The 13831-nt window shown below is 36.7% G+C and overlaps 1 protein-coding gene across 3 annotated transcripts in view; it reads left to right on the top strand.

The window, feature by feature from the left end:
• The window catches only part of IL1RAPL1 (interleukin 1 receptor accessory protein like 1), a 696566-nt gene extending 685238 nt beyond the window's left edge, over positions 1 to 11328 (top strand). For all 3 annotated transcript variants that reach the window (XM_042035783.1, XM_042035787.1, XM_042035797.1), the window contains exon 11: positions 9 to 11328. In XM_042035783.1, coding sequence (XP_041891717.1) covers positions 9 to 727 — 719 coding nt within the window. In that variant the 3' untranslated portion in view covers positions 728 to 11328. The remainder of the gene's footprint in view (positions 1 to 8) is intronic.
• The last annotated feature ends 2503 nt before the right edge of the window (positions 11329 to 13831 follow it).

The raw sequence follows: 13831 nt of genomic DNA, 5'->3' as shown, positions 1-13831 counted from the left end.
TTTTGTAGCCTACATTGAAGATGTGGCAAGATGTGTAGACCAAAGCAAGCGACTGATCATTGTCATGACTCCAAGTTACGTGGTAAGAAGAGGTTGGAGCATCTTTGAACTGGAAACGAGGCTTCGAAATATGTTAGTCACGGGAGAAATCAAAGTGATACTGATTGAATGCAGTGAACTACGAGGAGTTATGAACTACCAGGAGGTTGAGGCCCTAAAACATACCATCAAGCTCCTCACTGTCATTAAATGGCATGGACCAAAATGCAACAAGCTGAATTCCAAGTTCTGGAAACGTTTACAGTACGAAATGCCTTTTAAGAGGATTGAACCCATGACAAACGAGCAGGTTTTAGATGTCAGTGAGCAGGGGCCCTTTGGGGAACTGCAGACAGTCTCTGCAATTTCCATGGCTGCTGCCACCTCCACTGCTCTTGCCACTGCCCATCCAGACCTGCGCTCCACCTTTCATAACACATATCATTCACAGATGCGCCAGAAACACTATTATCGAAGCTATGAATACGATGTACCTCCTGCCGGCACCCTGCCGCTTACCTCAATAGGTAACCAGCACACCTACTGCAACATCCCCATGACACTAATAAATGGGCAGCGGCCGCAGACAAAAACTAACAGGGAGCAGAACCCCGAAGAGGCTCACACAAACAGTGCCATACTGCCCCTCTTGCCACGGGAGACCAGTATATCAAGTGTCATTTGGTGACCGACATGCAAGGGGCTGTCAACCCCCTTGAGTAGGAGCAGAGTCTGCAGTCTGGTGCCTGGAACTACATCCTCGACTGCTGCTGTTAAACATGCATTACAATTGATAAACGAGGAAAAACAGGGTCTTGTACATATGTTTTTGCAATTTCTTTGTAGCATCAGTCTTCCTGTTTTACCCATGTCTCTTCCCATTCACATTTTTGACTTTGTTTTATATGTCATTGGAATTTGTATATTTACTTTTTTTTTTAAATGAAGAGACTGCTGTATAGATAGGAAACTTTTTTGCTTCATTAGTATAGTTTTAGACTTTTTGTTTGTTTGTTTATAACCTCTCTTGGGAATGCTTGGACAAAGCTATGTTGATATCAGAAGCACCATCCATTTTGTTGGCCTGCCTAGTCTGATTCCTGAAGGCCATGCCTGCTGCAGCTCACCTCTTTTGGAAAGTTTTTGTTCTTAGAAGGACCCCATCGCTCACTGAGAGCCCCAGTTTCATTTCTACTCCCGTAATGTGCACTGCTCCTTCCCTGCCCTTACAAAGACCCTCATTTGGGGTAACACTACAGTCTGATCATCTAACATGTAACTTGATAGATACCTGTCAAACAAAAGAAGATACCCAATCTGTATCAGTTGCTTCACGGTAGTCACTACAGAGTGTGTAGAAACTAGAGCCGGTTTCGTTTTCACTTTCTTGGGTTTGGGATTTTTTTAGTTCTTATTTTAAGAATGAGTTCGTTGTATCCCTTTTATAAATATAAAAGCAACCCTATTTTTAACATGTCCTGGAAAGTATTAATGTGGTTGTGGATTTTATTTTTTAAGCACTTAATTTTTTTTTTCTTTTCCAACTTTCAAAATCCTACAAATAACATTTGCAAATGTCAGGCAAGTAAGACAAGTGAGGCAATAGGCACTGAAGTGCAGAGTCCTGCTGATATGTACACTGATGACTTCCAAACCAAAGGGGAATAAAAAAAGACAGTATTGCAGTTGGTTTGTCACGTTGTATTATAGAAAGTGTTATTTTCAAAAAAACCATAAGAGCAAAACATTATTTTCCTGTGGGTTTCAGAGTCCCTTGTATTTTAATGTTACAAAAACTGTATTTGCTTTAAAATGATATATTCAGGACGAAGAAATCTTCTTTCATTTGGTTTTAGCTTGTAACGATAAATAAAACTTTATTAATTTTGACATGAATTCAGTAAGAACTCAGGCAGAAAAAATGACATGATTACCAGAAATATAATTGTTTTCAGAATAAACTTTATTTATACAAAATTAATATTTAAATCAGACCTGGAAGTATTAAAAACACTTTATTCACTTTAATGAATAAATAAATTAGTTTTATTTTTATGTATGATTCTATCTTTGAGGAGTTGCAAATAATGCATGTACCATGGCTGACAGGGAAGAAAAAAAGCCCACCACTGTGTTTACATCCAGACATCTTTAAGACAACTTAAATGAGCACCTTGCTCATATTTATGTCTTAAATAACAGGAAGTCCTTTCTGGTTTTAGAAAGAGAGAGGAGTGGTGCAGCTCTGCAACATACTCAGGCCAAGCTCTCTGCTAGTCCCTGCTGGCAGAAGCAGAGGAGCTGGGGTAGAGTTACAGGTTGCAGCACACTGTCAGAGAGTCATGGGTTTGATTTACCCCCACTGAATCGTAACTGGTGTCCTGGCAAACAGACCTTAGAGTCTATTTATGTAATTAATTAGCTTTAGATATTTTTATGGCAGCTGAATGATATCAGCCGATATAATGGATATGTGGGGTTTGCTCATCATGATTGTCACAAACCAGAAAAGTATATCCTATAATATTTTGGTCTTCTTAATGAGAAGTGAGTGGGGAGACTGCAGTTTGGGGGATGTTTGTGGGAGCAATCCAGAACTGACAGTGTGGGATGAAATGAATGTGCTCCTGTTGTGAAAGTCAAGAAATCTCAGTATCTGCATAAGAAGAAAATAGACTTTTGAGGTGTGCACCGATTTTTATTTGCTTAAAATATTTATTTCTCTGAGATTTAGCTCAAGTCCTTTTCTACAATCTGTTCTTTATTATGGTGTCTCTGGACATGTGCCAAACATCCACAAAATAGAAATTAGGCTGCCAAGTCACATAAAATTTTAAGAGAGCTTTGCATTTTTGCTTCAAGAAAGCTATTATTTATTTGCTCTTACAGACACCTGTCAGGCACTGATGGCATTTTCCTTCATTCATCTGGATGCCTGTCCTGGTTTCCACTGGGCTGAGAGGGGGAGAAGGGGAGGGGTTGAGCGAGCGGCAGTGTGGTACTTATTTTCCATCTGGGCTTAAACCACAACAGTCCCAAATACCCAGGATCCTCTGAAAGCAATGCATTATTTTTTTTCCCCTTTACATGCCCTGGTATAAAGACTGGGATGTGGAATAAATGTAAGATGAAATTATCTGACCACAGTCACATTTAGACAATTGGTAGGTGTTTCCTTAGCCACATGGGAAGTACTTTTCTGTTCCTCTACTTTTAGTGTAGATTTAAGCACTTTGAATAGCATGATTCAGGGATTGACAGATACTATTTGATACTCACACTACTTAAAGAAAGTTTTGCTTATAATGTTTTGTCTTAATATTAAATATAAGAAAAACAAACAAAAAGAAAAGAGAAACAAACCACAAAACCTGAAATAAATGGAGAAGCTGTCTGTGGCTTTAGAAACATTCCTCCTAAGTATTCCTCTTCTGTGAACAGCTGTGTGGGGAACAGAGAAGGAAAGTGTTGTGTGTTCACGTGCTCTATGCTTGACATAAGTTCTGTTGGAACACAAAAATAAAATGGAAAAAAAACCAAACAAACAAACGAAAACCAACAAAAACTGTCATTGCCCTAATTCTTAGGCTCCATCATTTTTTATGAAGGTGTTTTGGTTTTTGACAATGCAGCCTCAACCATGCATGCAATAGCCACATATAAGGTTTAGCCATAAGCAAATAGCACTTTATTTTAAAAAAGGCACAGTGTGATGATCAGAAAAACTTACTCTGCCTGGTCAAAAACTGGGTCTATATGTGGATTCTATGCACGTGAATTATCCAAGTGTGGTGCTCTGTCTTTATAAGGCTCTCTCTAATCAGGGTAGTCCGTGTTATAAAAGGACTCTGTTGCACAGCTTGTGTAAATTCAGCATATAGGTTCTCCAGACAGCATACATAGCTGGACAGAAATAGGAGACTGTATAGAATGCAGCCAATTATTTTGAAGGCAAAATGCATTGCTGGGTCTGATTCTGTTCTCAGTTGCAGCACTATGATTTGAGAGTCAATCTAATAAATCTGAATGAGTGTATGATTGATTTGTGTGGGAGAAGAAAATTGGAAAAACAAAGAGAAAAAGAATTCATATTTGCAGTCTGTGGCAAGATGAAATCTTGGCTGCAAGGAAAGGAGCACCAAAATGCCTTTTGAATTTTAGTGGGGACCCAGTTCTCACCTGGCAGCCAACATCAAACACCTTCAATATGATCTGGTTCAGAGTTAAATATTGTTAGGCTTAGATACAAAGTAAGATTTTTCTATTACTGCACAGCTGTAAAAACCATGTATATGTTACATAATGGGTGATAATCAGCTTCAAAATAGCCAGAAAGCTTGTTATACCCGCCTGATCAAAATTCACAAAGTTTTATTTGGATATTGTGCATTAATGACACATTAAATTATACATAAAGCAGTGAGATTTGGGGGAAAGTGGCCTAGTAAACAGGAGTCCTTAATTTTTAAACTAAAATAACAAAAAAAAAAAAAAAATCAAGTTAGTAAACCTAAGGAGACTTTAATTAAAATCCAAAGAAGGAAGAAAAACCCACCATAGTAAAGTAAGCTCAAAATAGAACAGAGGCCAATGAAGAATAAAGGGCAAAATACCCACTTGCTTTTTGACTGTATTGTGGTTTCTTTTGTCATGCAAAGCTCTGTACTCTGGCTGACCTACATCAAGCAACTGGCTTTTTTGGAGGCCATCCAGACAGATCAGCAACACAAATATGTCCCTGTATGTCTAATACACTTCCGAATGATTTTGTACTTGTTGATAGTCTAGCACAGAGAGATTTTTGTTTGTCTTCTGTTGTGATCAAGAGGATGGCAAAAATCTGTCAGCACTAAAAAAAACCTCTGTAACAGACTTAGTTTATTAACTAGAGTAACTATATTCCTTCACTCCCACCCCCTATCTGTTGTGCTGTTATTAGAACACTTTTTCTAACCCAGTTGAGAAATAGGTTAATGTGGCTGGCAACAGAAAAAATGTAAGCAACCTCATAACAATGAGTTTCCTTATATTATGAAGGCTGCAAGTTCTCCCTTGCTTTTTTTTTTTTTTTTTTTTTGTATAAACTCATCTCTTCACCTCCTAAATAGCCCACTGAGTGGAGGTTGAAGAACACCATTGTGTCTTTAATTTCAGATTCAATGAATTTAGCATGGATACTGAACTGTTTATGATGTAATTTTGCTGGGCCATTTTCCACTGACTCTGGCTCTATCCTCCAAGAAGATGTTGGCAGCATCACACTTCACCAAACAGCCTTGACTTGATGTTCCAAAACTCAGGCTTGTTGCCCTGGGGAGTGAAAATGATAAAAATGTTTCAGCTGTTAAGAGTTTTCCTATACCTTTTTGTTTGTTTGTTTGTTTAAATCCTGTTCATAACAAAGTTTGACTTTTGCTCTGGACTAATAAACTCTGGGGTTAGGTTTAGAGTCCACAGGGTCATGAAGTAGTTAGAGAAGAAATTAGAAAGGCAGCTCTGATACCTTATGTGGAAAACATATCAATTCTGAAGCTGTTCAGATTACTAAAAAATGAGTATATTTTGATTGAGGTTTTTTAAAGGGAAGTATTCCACTTGTAATTACAACCAGTCTCATTCCAAAAGCTTATCAGCATTCTTAACAATAAATAGCCAATACCTTAGATAACATCATTTCAGAAACATTCAATAGTCAATTCAAATATTTTTATTTGGGGGAACTAAGAGTTACATTATTCTCTAGGATCTCAATATTAAATAAAATAGGTTATCTAGTACTGAGCTTACAGAGAGTACAAACATTTCTTTTCTTGATCACTAGTATTAGGAAAACAATTTGAAGCAAAATGTGAGAGCTAAGAATTTGAGGGGGGTATTATTGATACCTTTTTATAAAGACATTTCTTAACCATCAAGACATGACAAAAGGAACACACAAATTATTAAAAAAATAAAATGGATATGTTTTTTAACCTTCTATTTTTCTGTTAATCAACTATTATCTCTCTCTCTGCCCCCCTCAAAAATACAAAATCATCCAGGAGCAGTTAATACCTACTGAGCCCATACTCTCAAACACATTTTGTGACTCATAAAGAAGTGCAAGCCAGAACAGGCGGCTGCACCACATGTCTGCGACTGAAAAGCTCCACAGTGGGGAAAATGTGTTCCTGTGCATGGAGAAGGAGAGCACAGACCCCTTTGGCCTCATGTTTAGTTACTCCTATGTCAGGTGGGTGCAGAAGGAACCATGGGCTCGATATACCACCACTGTCCTACTTGCGGTAGGCAACACACAGGGAAGGTGGGCAGTGAGTTGCTACTGATGTTAATGAAAATAAACGCGAGAACCATCAGTTGTGGAGGGACAGATACCCTATGGCAAAGCAGCCAGAAGAGCAGGAACAGCTGACAATATTTCCCATTTGTTCCATGTTCAAAGTAAACACCAGCACCAAGCATAGAGAGAGGTCAGCTTGCCAAGTTAGTGTGCAATCCACTAAATGACAGCTACAGGAAATTGCCATCTCAATCAGCTAACACAACACCTGAGCACTCTCACAGAAATTTCCATCCCATCCTGCCCCATTCCATCCTATCCTGTCCCATCCCATCCTCTCATATCCATTTACCTTGCAGACTGAATTAGAAGTACAAGCACTTAAAGCTTGCTGTAAGGCCTAAGGTTGGGGTCCACATGAAAACTCTATGCAGAGATGTTTAGGGTGAGTAGATGTCTTCTTTCCTGAGAAGAGAGTTACAGGAGCAGTTTTGAGTTGAAAAAAGGTTGTATTTTTTTTCTCAGTTAGCACACCATTTTTCACATCCACATAGACTACTTATATGAAGCAACATCCTGATACTATTCTGACCTTCTACAATGTAAAAAAGAAAGTCTTGAAAATATCAGTTATGGGCTCAAAATATTCCATTGAGCTGCAAAGTCTGCACACACACTTGAAAAGCAAACCTAAATAAAGAAAATTAAATTAGCAATGCAATTACTTAACCTGTTTAAACCTGAGTTTACACAATTCTTTTTAAAGGGAAGGTTGTTTCCTCCTGATGTTTTGTAGGAAGTTAAGTAAGAGACTTTTCAAAATTTTCTCTCCATTCTTTGCATGACAGGTAAATCATAGAGAGATTTGTTTAGGAAATCTTGTTATTCATTGTAAGTTTAAAACACAAGTGGCAATGAATTTACAGATATAGAAGTTGTTTGCTGGAGTTAATATTCTCTGGTGAACAGCTAACTGCAGCCCTGAGTTCCTAGGAACACTTCAGTAGAAAATTTAAACAATTAGTATTATAAGTTTACCTTCATCATCACATTAGAACATTGTACATTTGTCATCTTAAGACCCAGGCAACTTCAAATGGAACAATTATGTAAATACAAAGCAGTAAGGAGAACAGCGACACAACTGTCTCTCCATCTATCTCAGCAAAATAGTTCAGCGACATCAGGCTCCTTCTTTGAGACCACTAACCTATGCCTACCTCAGCAAAACGCATGAATCTGCAAACTGTGCAGATATCTGGGACAAAATTGTTGCAATAAGCACTCTCAAATCGTAGTCACATCACAAAAAGCACTTTATACAATTTTATTCCTGTACATAGGTATTTTAATTTGTAACCATTTAATTACAGAACTGTGCAACAAAAAATAAAATAAGTAGCATTCATAAAAAATCAAGGAAGTCCCAAAAATCTGGGTTTATTCATGGCATGACATTACCCATGTGCTGCAAGGAGAAGACAAACTTGTAACCAAGCCATTGCCGGGATAATGTGACACAGATACATTGCTGGGGTGACACGGGGTGGGAGAGGTACAGGGAAGATCTTTTCTGGTCATGTCATGACCAGGTAGGTGAACACGACTAGCACTCATCTAGTCCTGCTGCCACAGGAAATTACAGATATCCTTTGCCTGGAAACCCAAATTTATCAGATACTTCCTTCACCACCTGTTTGCTGTCTGAAGCCATTTATATAATCTTGCTAGAGGCAGAAAATGTTTCTTTTCTAGCTAATAGGACCTACCTGAATATCTGCCAAATTTCCTATTGTAAATAATGGTGTCAGTTAAGTTCATCTCCTATTTTCTCCGATTACCTCTTCACTATTCTAAACAAAAGAGCTTGTGAACAGCTCTCAGTGCCACATAGCAAATACCACTCCTATATTTTTTTGATGTTGTTAGCTATTTGAAGATTGAGAAGCAGCAGCAAAGATGCTACCTGCTTGAAATGATGCTTGCCAAGTTGTTCTTTAGGGAATGTTGGAGAAAAATTCCCTTTTAGTCATCTTGGGCACCTTACCAGATATATGTCTTTCAAGATCCCTTCAAACAGCAATCTAGAGCATAAGGAGTTGGACACAGATTGAGAACATGCATTTAATTTTCGAGAATATTTTTATTCCTCATAGCTCCTTGAATTGTGCTTTTGTTTGTTTGGCTTTGCTTTGCTTTATTTTGCTTTGTTTTCATAAGGAGACATCAGGACTGAGATACCATTGCACTACATGAGTTTATTAGAAAGAACGGAGTGAAGTCCAGAGAACTGGAGTAAAGCAGACATAAACAAGGCTGAAAATCTCCTAACCATGCGCATGGCAGCTGTTCAAAGAGCTGCTGGATTTCCTTAGCTCCCACTTCAGTAAATTCTCCACTTCACAGCCAATCCAACTAAGGGAAAATGGTGCTTTCAGGTGCCATTATACCTGACTCTCAGGCACAGTGAGTCTGATGCCCCTGCTCACTGAGAAATGAGCTTTCTTTGAAACGCTGAGGTTTCCTCCTCCAGCCTTCTGATTGCTATTTGTTAGCTTTCTAAGGCTCTCCAAATCCTTGGAGAATAAAATAAAATCAAATATTTCAAATTCAAGGTGAATCTATGAAATGTACAAAATCATCATCAGTTATTTCAAATAACTTACCAGAACACAGATATCTGCCCCTTCTTCCTGTAACTCTTACGGTTCTTCTGCCCTAGATAGTCATTTGCTGTAATTTATTTTACATGTCCTGTAAAAATATGACCTAAGATGTTTTTATTTTTACATTAATCAGCAAACTCATAAATAGTTTAATATAACATCATCATAAAGTTTTGCAGATTTGTTAATGATTCATGTTGAGCATGCTAATAAAGTTAAAGAAGGCAGCTGCCCAGTGCTGGGAAGTGGTGAAGCAACAACAATTAGTGAGTGGAGGATGCTATAAGACAAAATACTAATCTTAGCTTTTACAGGAAAAGGGAGTTAAATTATCTTCTCAACATGGCATCTAAATATCTGCTGCTGTCACTTGCAGCAGTTTCGAGCCACATATGAATTTTGCAAGAAAAGCATACAATTAAATTCTGTGCAGTTACTAGTGCCATGAGACTGTTCATAATACATAAAATTAAGCATATGCACCATTTCACAAGTAAATATTTTTATTAGCATATTGTACGTTCTGCACCTTCTTCAGACGACAAGAAATCAAAATGACCACAAGGATCTTTAACAGAAAGAACATGTGTCTAGTTGAAACACTAGAAGAAAAAAATCATCATGTTCTGTTTCATAAAAAAAGCTGCAAAAGTAATACAAATAAAGCAATTTGTCTAGGGGATTAATTTTCTTTAATTTTATTATGTTACTTTATTCATCTCAGCAGGAGCTCACTGTCCATAAGCAGAGTGCATAACACAACTCAAAAAGTAATAGTCCCTTCTTGGGACCCCACTATTCAAAGTTAACACCTGGATAAGCATCTTGATAAAGCACTTTGTTAATAAAGCTCTCAGCTGGTCTTCCATAATCTCAGGAACCAGCAGAGTAGAACTGCTCTGTAGCTCCTACTGAATACATGAGCATACATTGAAGATATAAATGTATACTTACCATCTTTAATTTTGCACTGATGGAAGGAAAAAAAGGAAGTGCCATGCTAGGCTTTGGCACCTTTTATCTTAATTTGCTTAATAGTCGATTAAAGTAAAAAAAAAAATTCTACTGAAGTCAGCAGAATTAAGTGCAGCTGTGTATAACTGGTGCAAAATAAAGAGCAGAATCAGGCTCAGAATTTGTGGAAATAAATTTCTGGCTATTCTACAACATAATTGAAGATTCAGCATCATTACCTTTTCCAAACATCCATTACTATTGCCATATAAACCATAAATTATCATATGCATTCTTGTCAAGGTTTTCTTTAAGGCTACAGGTATGACTACAAACTGGAAAATATGTCTCTTTCTTTACATACTTTTTTCAAAATCATTAAAGTTAAAATAGAAGCACTACAGTTAAGTAGAAATACATCAACCTATATTTATGCCTACTGTATATTGAAGATTTTACCTAAAGAGATTAACTTATATTTATTTTTTAAAAAATGAGATGGGTCATAGGTAAAAGGAACTGCATTTTTATAGTAATACTATACTTATTGCTGAGAAGAAAGACAGTCATGATCCAAATGTTACCTAGTTTCAGTGTATGTTACTTTAAAAAGAACATGTTTTATGTTATCCTAACTTTTGGAAAATTCACCAAGCCTGGTATTAAAAAAAAAAAAAAAAAAAGAACAGCTTATTGTAATAACGATAACATATTAAACATTTTTGTATTTTCATCAATTTTATTCTTACGGGAGAAAAGACATCACTCACTAAATAGGAATGCTGCACATGTTAGCAATAGAAATATTGATTTTTTTTTTGTAACTTTGATTGCACTTGCCTTAACTTTTCCACACATATATACAAACACAAATAACACATAGAGGGGGGGAAAAAGAAGATTAGGGGAAATAAAACCCACAAAAGTAGGCAAATTTTACATTATTTAATGACACATGAGCTTATTCAATATAATCCTTGTAAAGAGCACATGATGCCATAGGTTTGTTAAAGCACAAGGTGTACTTTGTCTAGATTAAAAAAAAAATGACGAAACAACACAAAACCAAACAAAAAAAAAAACCCTTTTGGTGTGACTTTGATTTAGGTTTAAAAAAGTTGGATGTTTAAAAAAATCTTTATTACTTGCATATGAATATTTTTGTATGATAATATATGAAGAAAGTTTTAAAACAAAACAAAAAACCCCACTTGCTTTATAGTGTGCAAATTTTAGAGAAAAATAAACAGGGTATGCATCCAGTTTGTAAAACAATGTTCTCCTTTCAAGATTACTCTTTCAGTGACTAAATGCAAGGTTATGACAACTTGAAATACTCTTTTTGTGAACTGACAAAGAAAAAATAAAGCAATGTGAATAATTTGCGTATGCAAACATTTTTTTTGAAAGAAATTGTTGCTAGTAGCAATACAAATTTAACAGCATGATAGGGAAGGCTTTAAAGATACCAGTTCAGTGATTTGACTAGAAGGGCATACTGGGCCAGAGCATACGCATTGGATAAGCTGGCACAGCTCCCCTGGAGGCAATGGAGCTGCTGCAGTTTACACCAGCTGAGAATCTGACTTCTAATATTTTCTTTCTTGTTGCTTCCTCTTGTTCTGCTGTTTTAATTCATAAGGATATTTTCTTTAGGATTTATAATTTTTTAATGTGGATTCTTTTTTCTTAGAAGCACTAAGGGTTATGGATATAATCATAGTAAGGCAAGAAGTGCAGTCATAACTTTCTGGGGCAAAGAGTTTGTGTGTGGGTGGTGCATATGTGTTTGATTTATTACAGCATCGCTCAAGTTTTGTGACAGTTTAGCTCCACTGGAACCACAGGGTGGCAGGGGAATACAGTAACATGGTGGGGAATAGAGTACCATGGTAGGGAATAATTTTTAGCAGTCCGTGTGTGTGTGTGGTGTTTGTGTGAGCAGCATGGAAGACCCTGACTGATAGAGAAACTGTAGTGGAACAGAAGGAGCTCAAATCACAGCAATGTTGTCGTTGTACCAATGAAAACAAAAAGGAAAATGTCAAAAAGGGCATTACTGAAAAAAATGGATGAACGCTTTTCATTTTTAAGTTTGTTGAATATGACATCATGCCTGGGTCAGGACAAATTCCATCCTTGGGTTTCCGAACAGACTGTAAGCTCTGTGGTTCTCTTCTAAACTGCAGTGGCATAAATCCTTATCCAAGGCAATGGGTTTATACCCATGTTACACCACTCACATGAACTGCAATCAGCTTCTTTTTGGCCTTCCTATCAAGACCCTCACCTTCTGAAGTCCTAAAAGATGTAAGAAACACTGAACTTGTTTCCACTCTTTTGTTATTTTTTTAAAGCCGTGATTCTCCTCAGATGCCAGGGGAATTGCTCCAAATTTGAACGTCTGTAACACAAGAATTTGGGGCCTTGCAATAAGAGACAGGCACCAGTGCACAGCAGCTCTTACAAAGGTCTATTGTATGCCATAGCTGGAGCTTAAGTTGTCAAAAGAGCTGGTGATCTTCTGGCTCCAGAAGCCCAGGCCATAGACCACCCTGTGTCTCTGTAGCTCATGAGTATCACAAGACTTTTAAGATGTGACAACTGAATTGGTTTACCTGCAGCAACTCATATTAAAATGCATTTTTAATATTACTGTATTTTGCACCTGCAGTCTGGAGTCTGGAGTCAAGGTGAACTATATTAAAAAATATTGTTTCTACAGACAGTTACCCTTTTGAACTTTGTCTGCTTCATCTACTTCTCATGAGATTTTTATCTTTGCTATACAAAATATCAGTAAGATCATTTGAATAAATGATCATGATTTCACCAATATCAACATGATTCATTGGCCTCGTATGGTGGCAGGAAATGCATTTAGCATTAAATTAGACATCATAAGAGTTATGATTACTCAACTACCAGCATGTGACGTGCACAGAAATATGGTATCCACTGTAAATTCAAAAAATATTTATGTATATTTAGTTACATTTTTTAAATATTGCTATTTAACAGACATTAATAAAAAAGAATTGAAGAACATAATTCTCTGTTCTTTACTGCATTGCTCTGCACTCCTTGAAACTCTTAGACACATGACTGAGACAAATAAAAGTGCAAAGATTTTATTAATTGCTGCTATTCTCTCCCAAAATCATGCATGTATGAACAGCCTGGGAAGCCACATAGGGCTGCATGCTTGAAGAGGGACCATCACATGAAAAAAGTACACAAGAATATTGCTTGAAGATCACTGGAGTTTTGGTTTCAAAAAAAAAATAAATAAAGACAGAGACAAACAAACAGAAAGAATAAAAGCACCAACTAAAAGCACTAAACTGAACAAATTATTTAGAATACTTCTGGACATCTTTCTTAGATTCCCCTGACATGGACCACTTAGAGTTATTCTTATAATCAATTGCATTGATTAATTAAATTCAATTTTCCCTCTCTTTATGAGTACTTATTTCCACTTTTTATTTTTCCCAACATATGTTTTTTATTTGGGAGGGGTTTTTTTCATACTTACTTTATTTTGCACAGATAATTGATTTTGGTAGTTAATAAAAAAAGTATATCATTTAAGTACTAAGTTTCTGTTAGAAATTTAGTGTTGTATCTGTAATTGAAACAGGTTTATGAACAGAGCTGTGAAATGGAACTATTCACATGCTGTGAGCCTGCATGTCAACTGTTGGATTAGGGAGATCAGAACATCTTTTGAAGTAATACATACATAACTGAAAATTAAATGCTCAGGTATTTACAGTATCCACTGAAGTGTGAATAAAACTTGTTTGCAAGTAAAAAGCTGTTTAATTTCAACTGGAGAATTTTAAGAGGTGGGCTTCTGTTAAGCAAGAAATGTAAAAGACACCCTGAT

This window comes from Corvus kubaryi, unplaced genomic scaffold (genome assembly GCF_017639235.1).
Source record: "Corvus kubaryi isolate FWS band 111438036 unplaced genomic scaffold, C.kubaryi_AGA036_p1.0 133, whole genome shotgun sequence".
NCBI lineage: Eukaryota > Metazoa > Chordata > Aves > Passeriformes > Corvidae > Corvus > Corvus kubaryi.
This window is presented reverse-complemented; position numbering and strand designations above follow the sequence as displayed.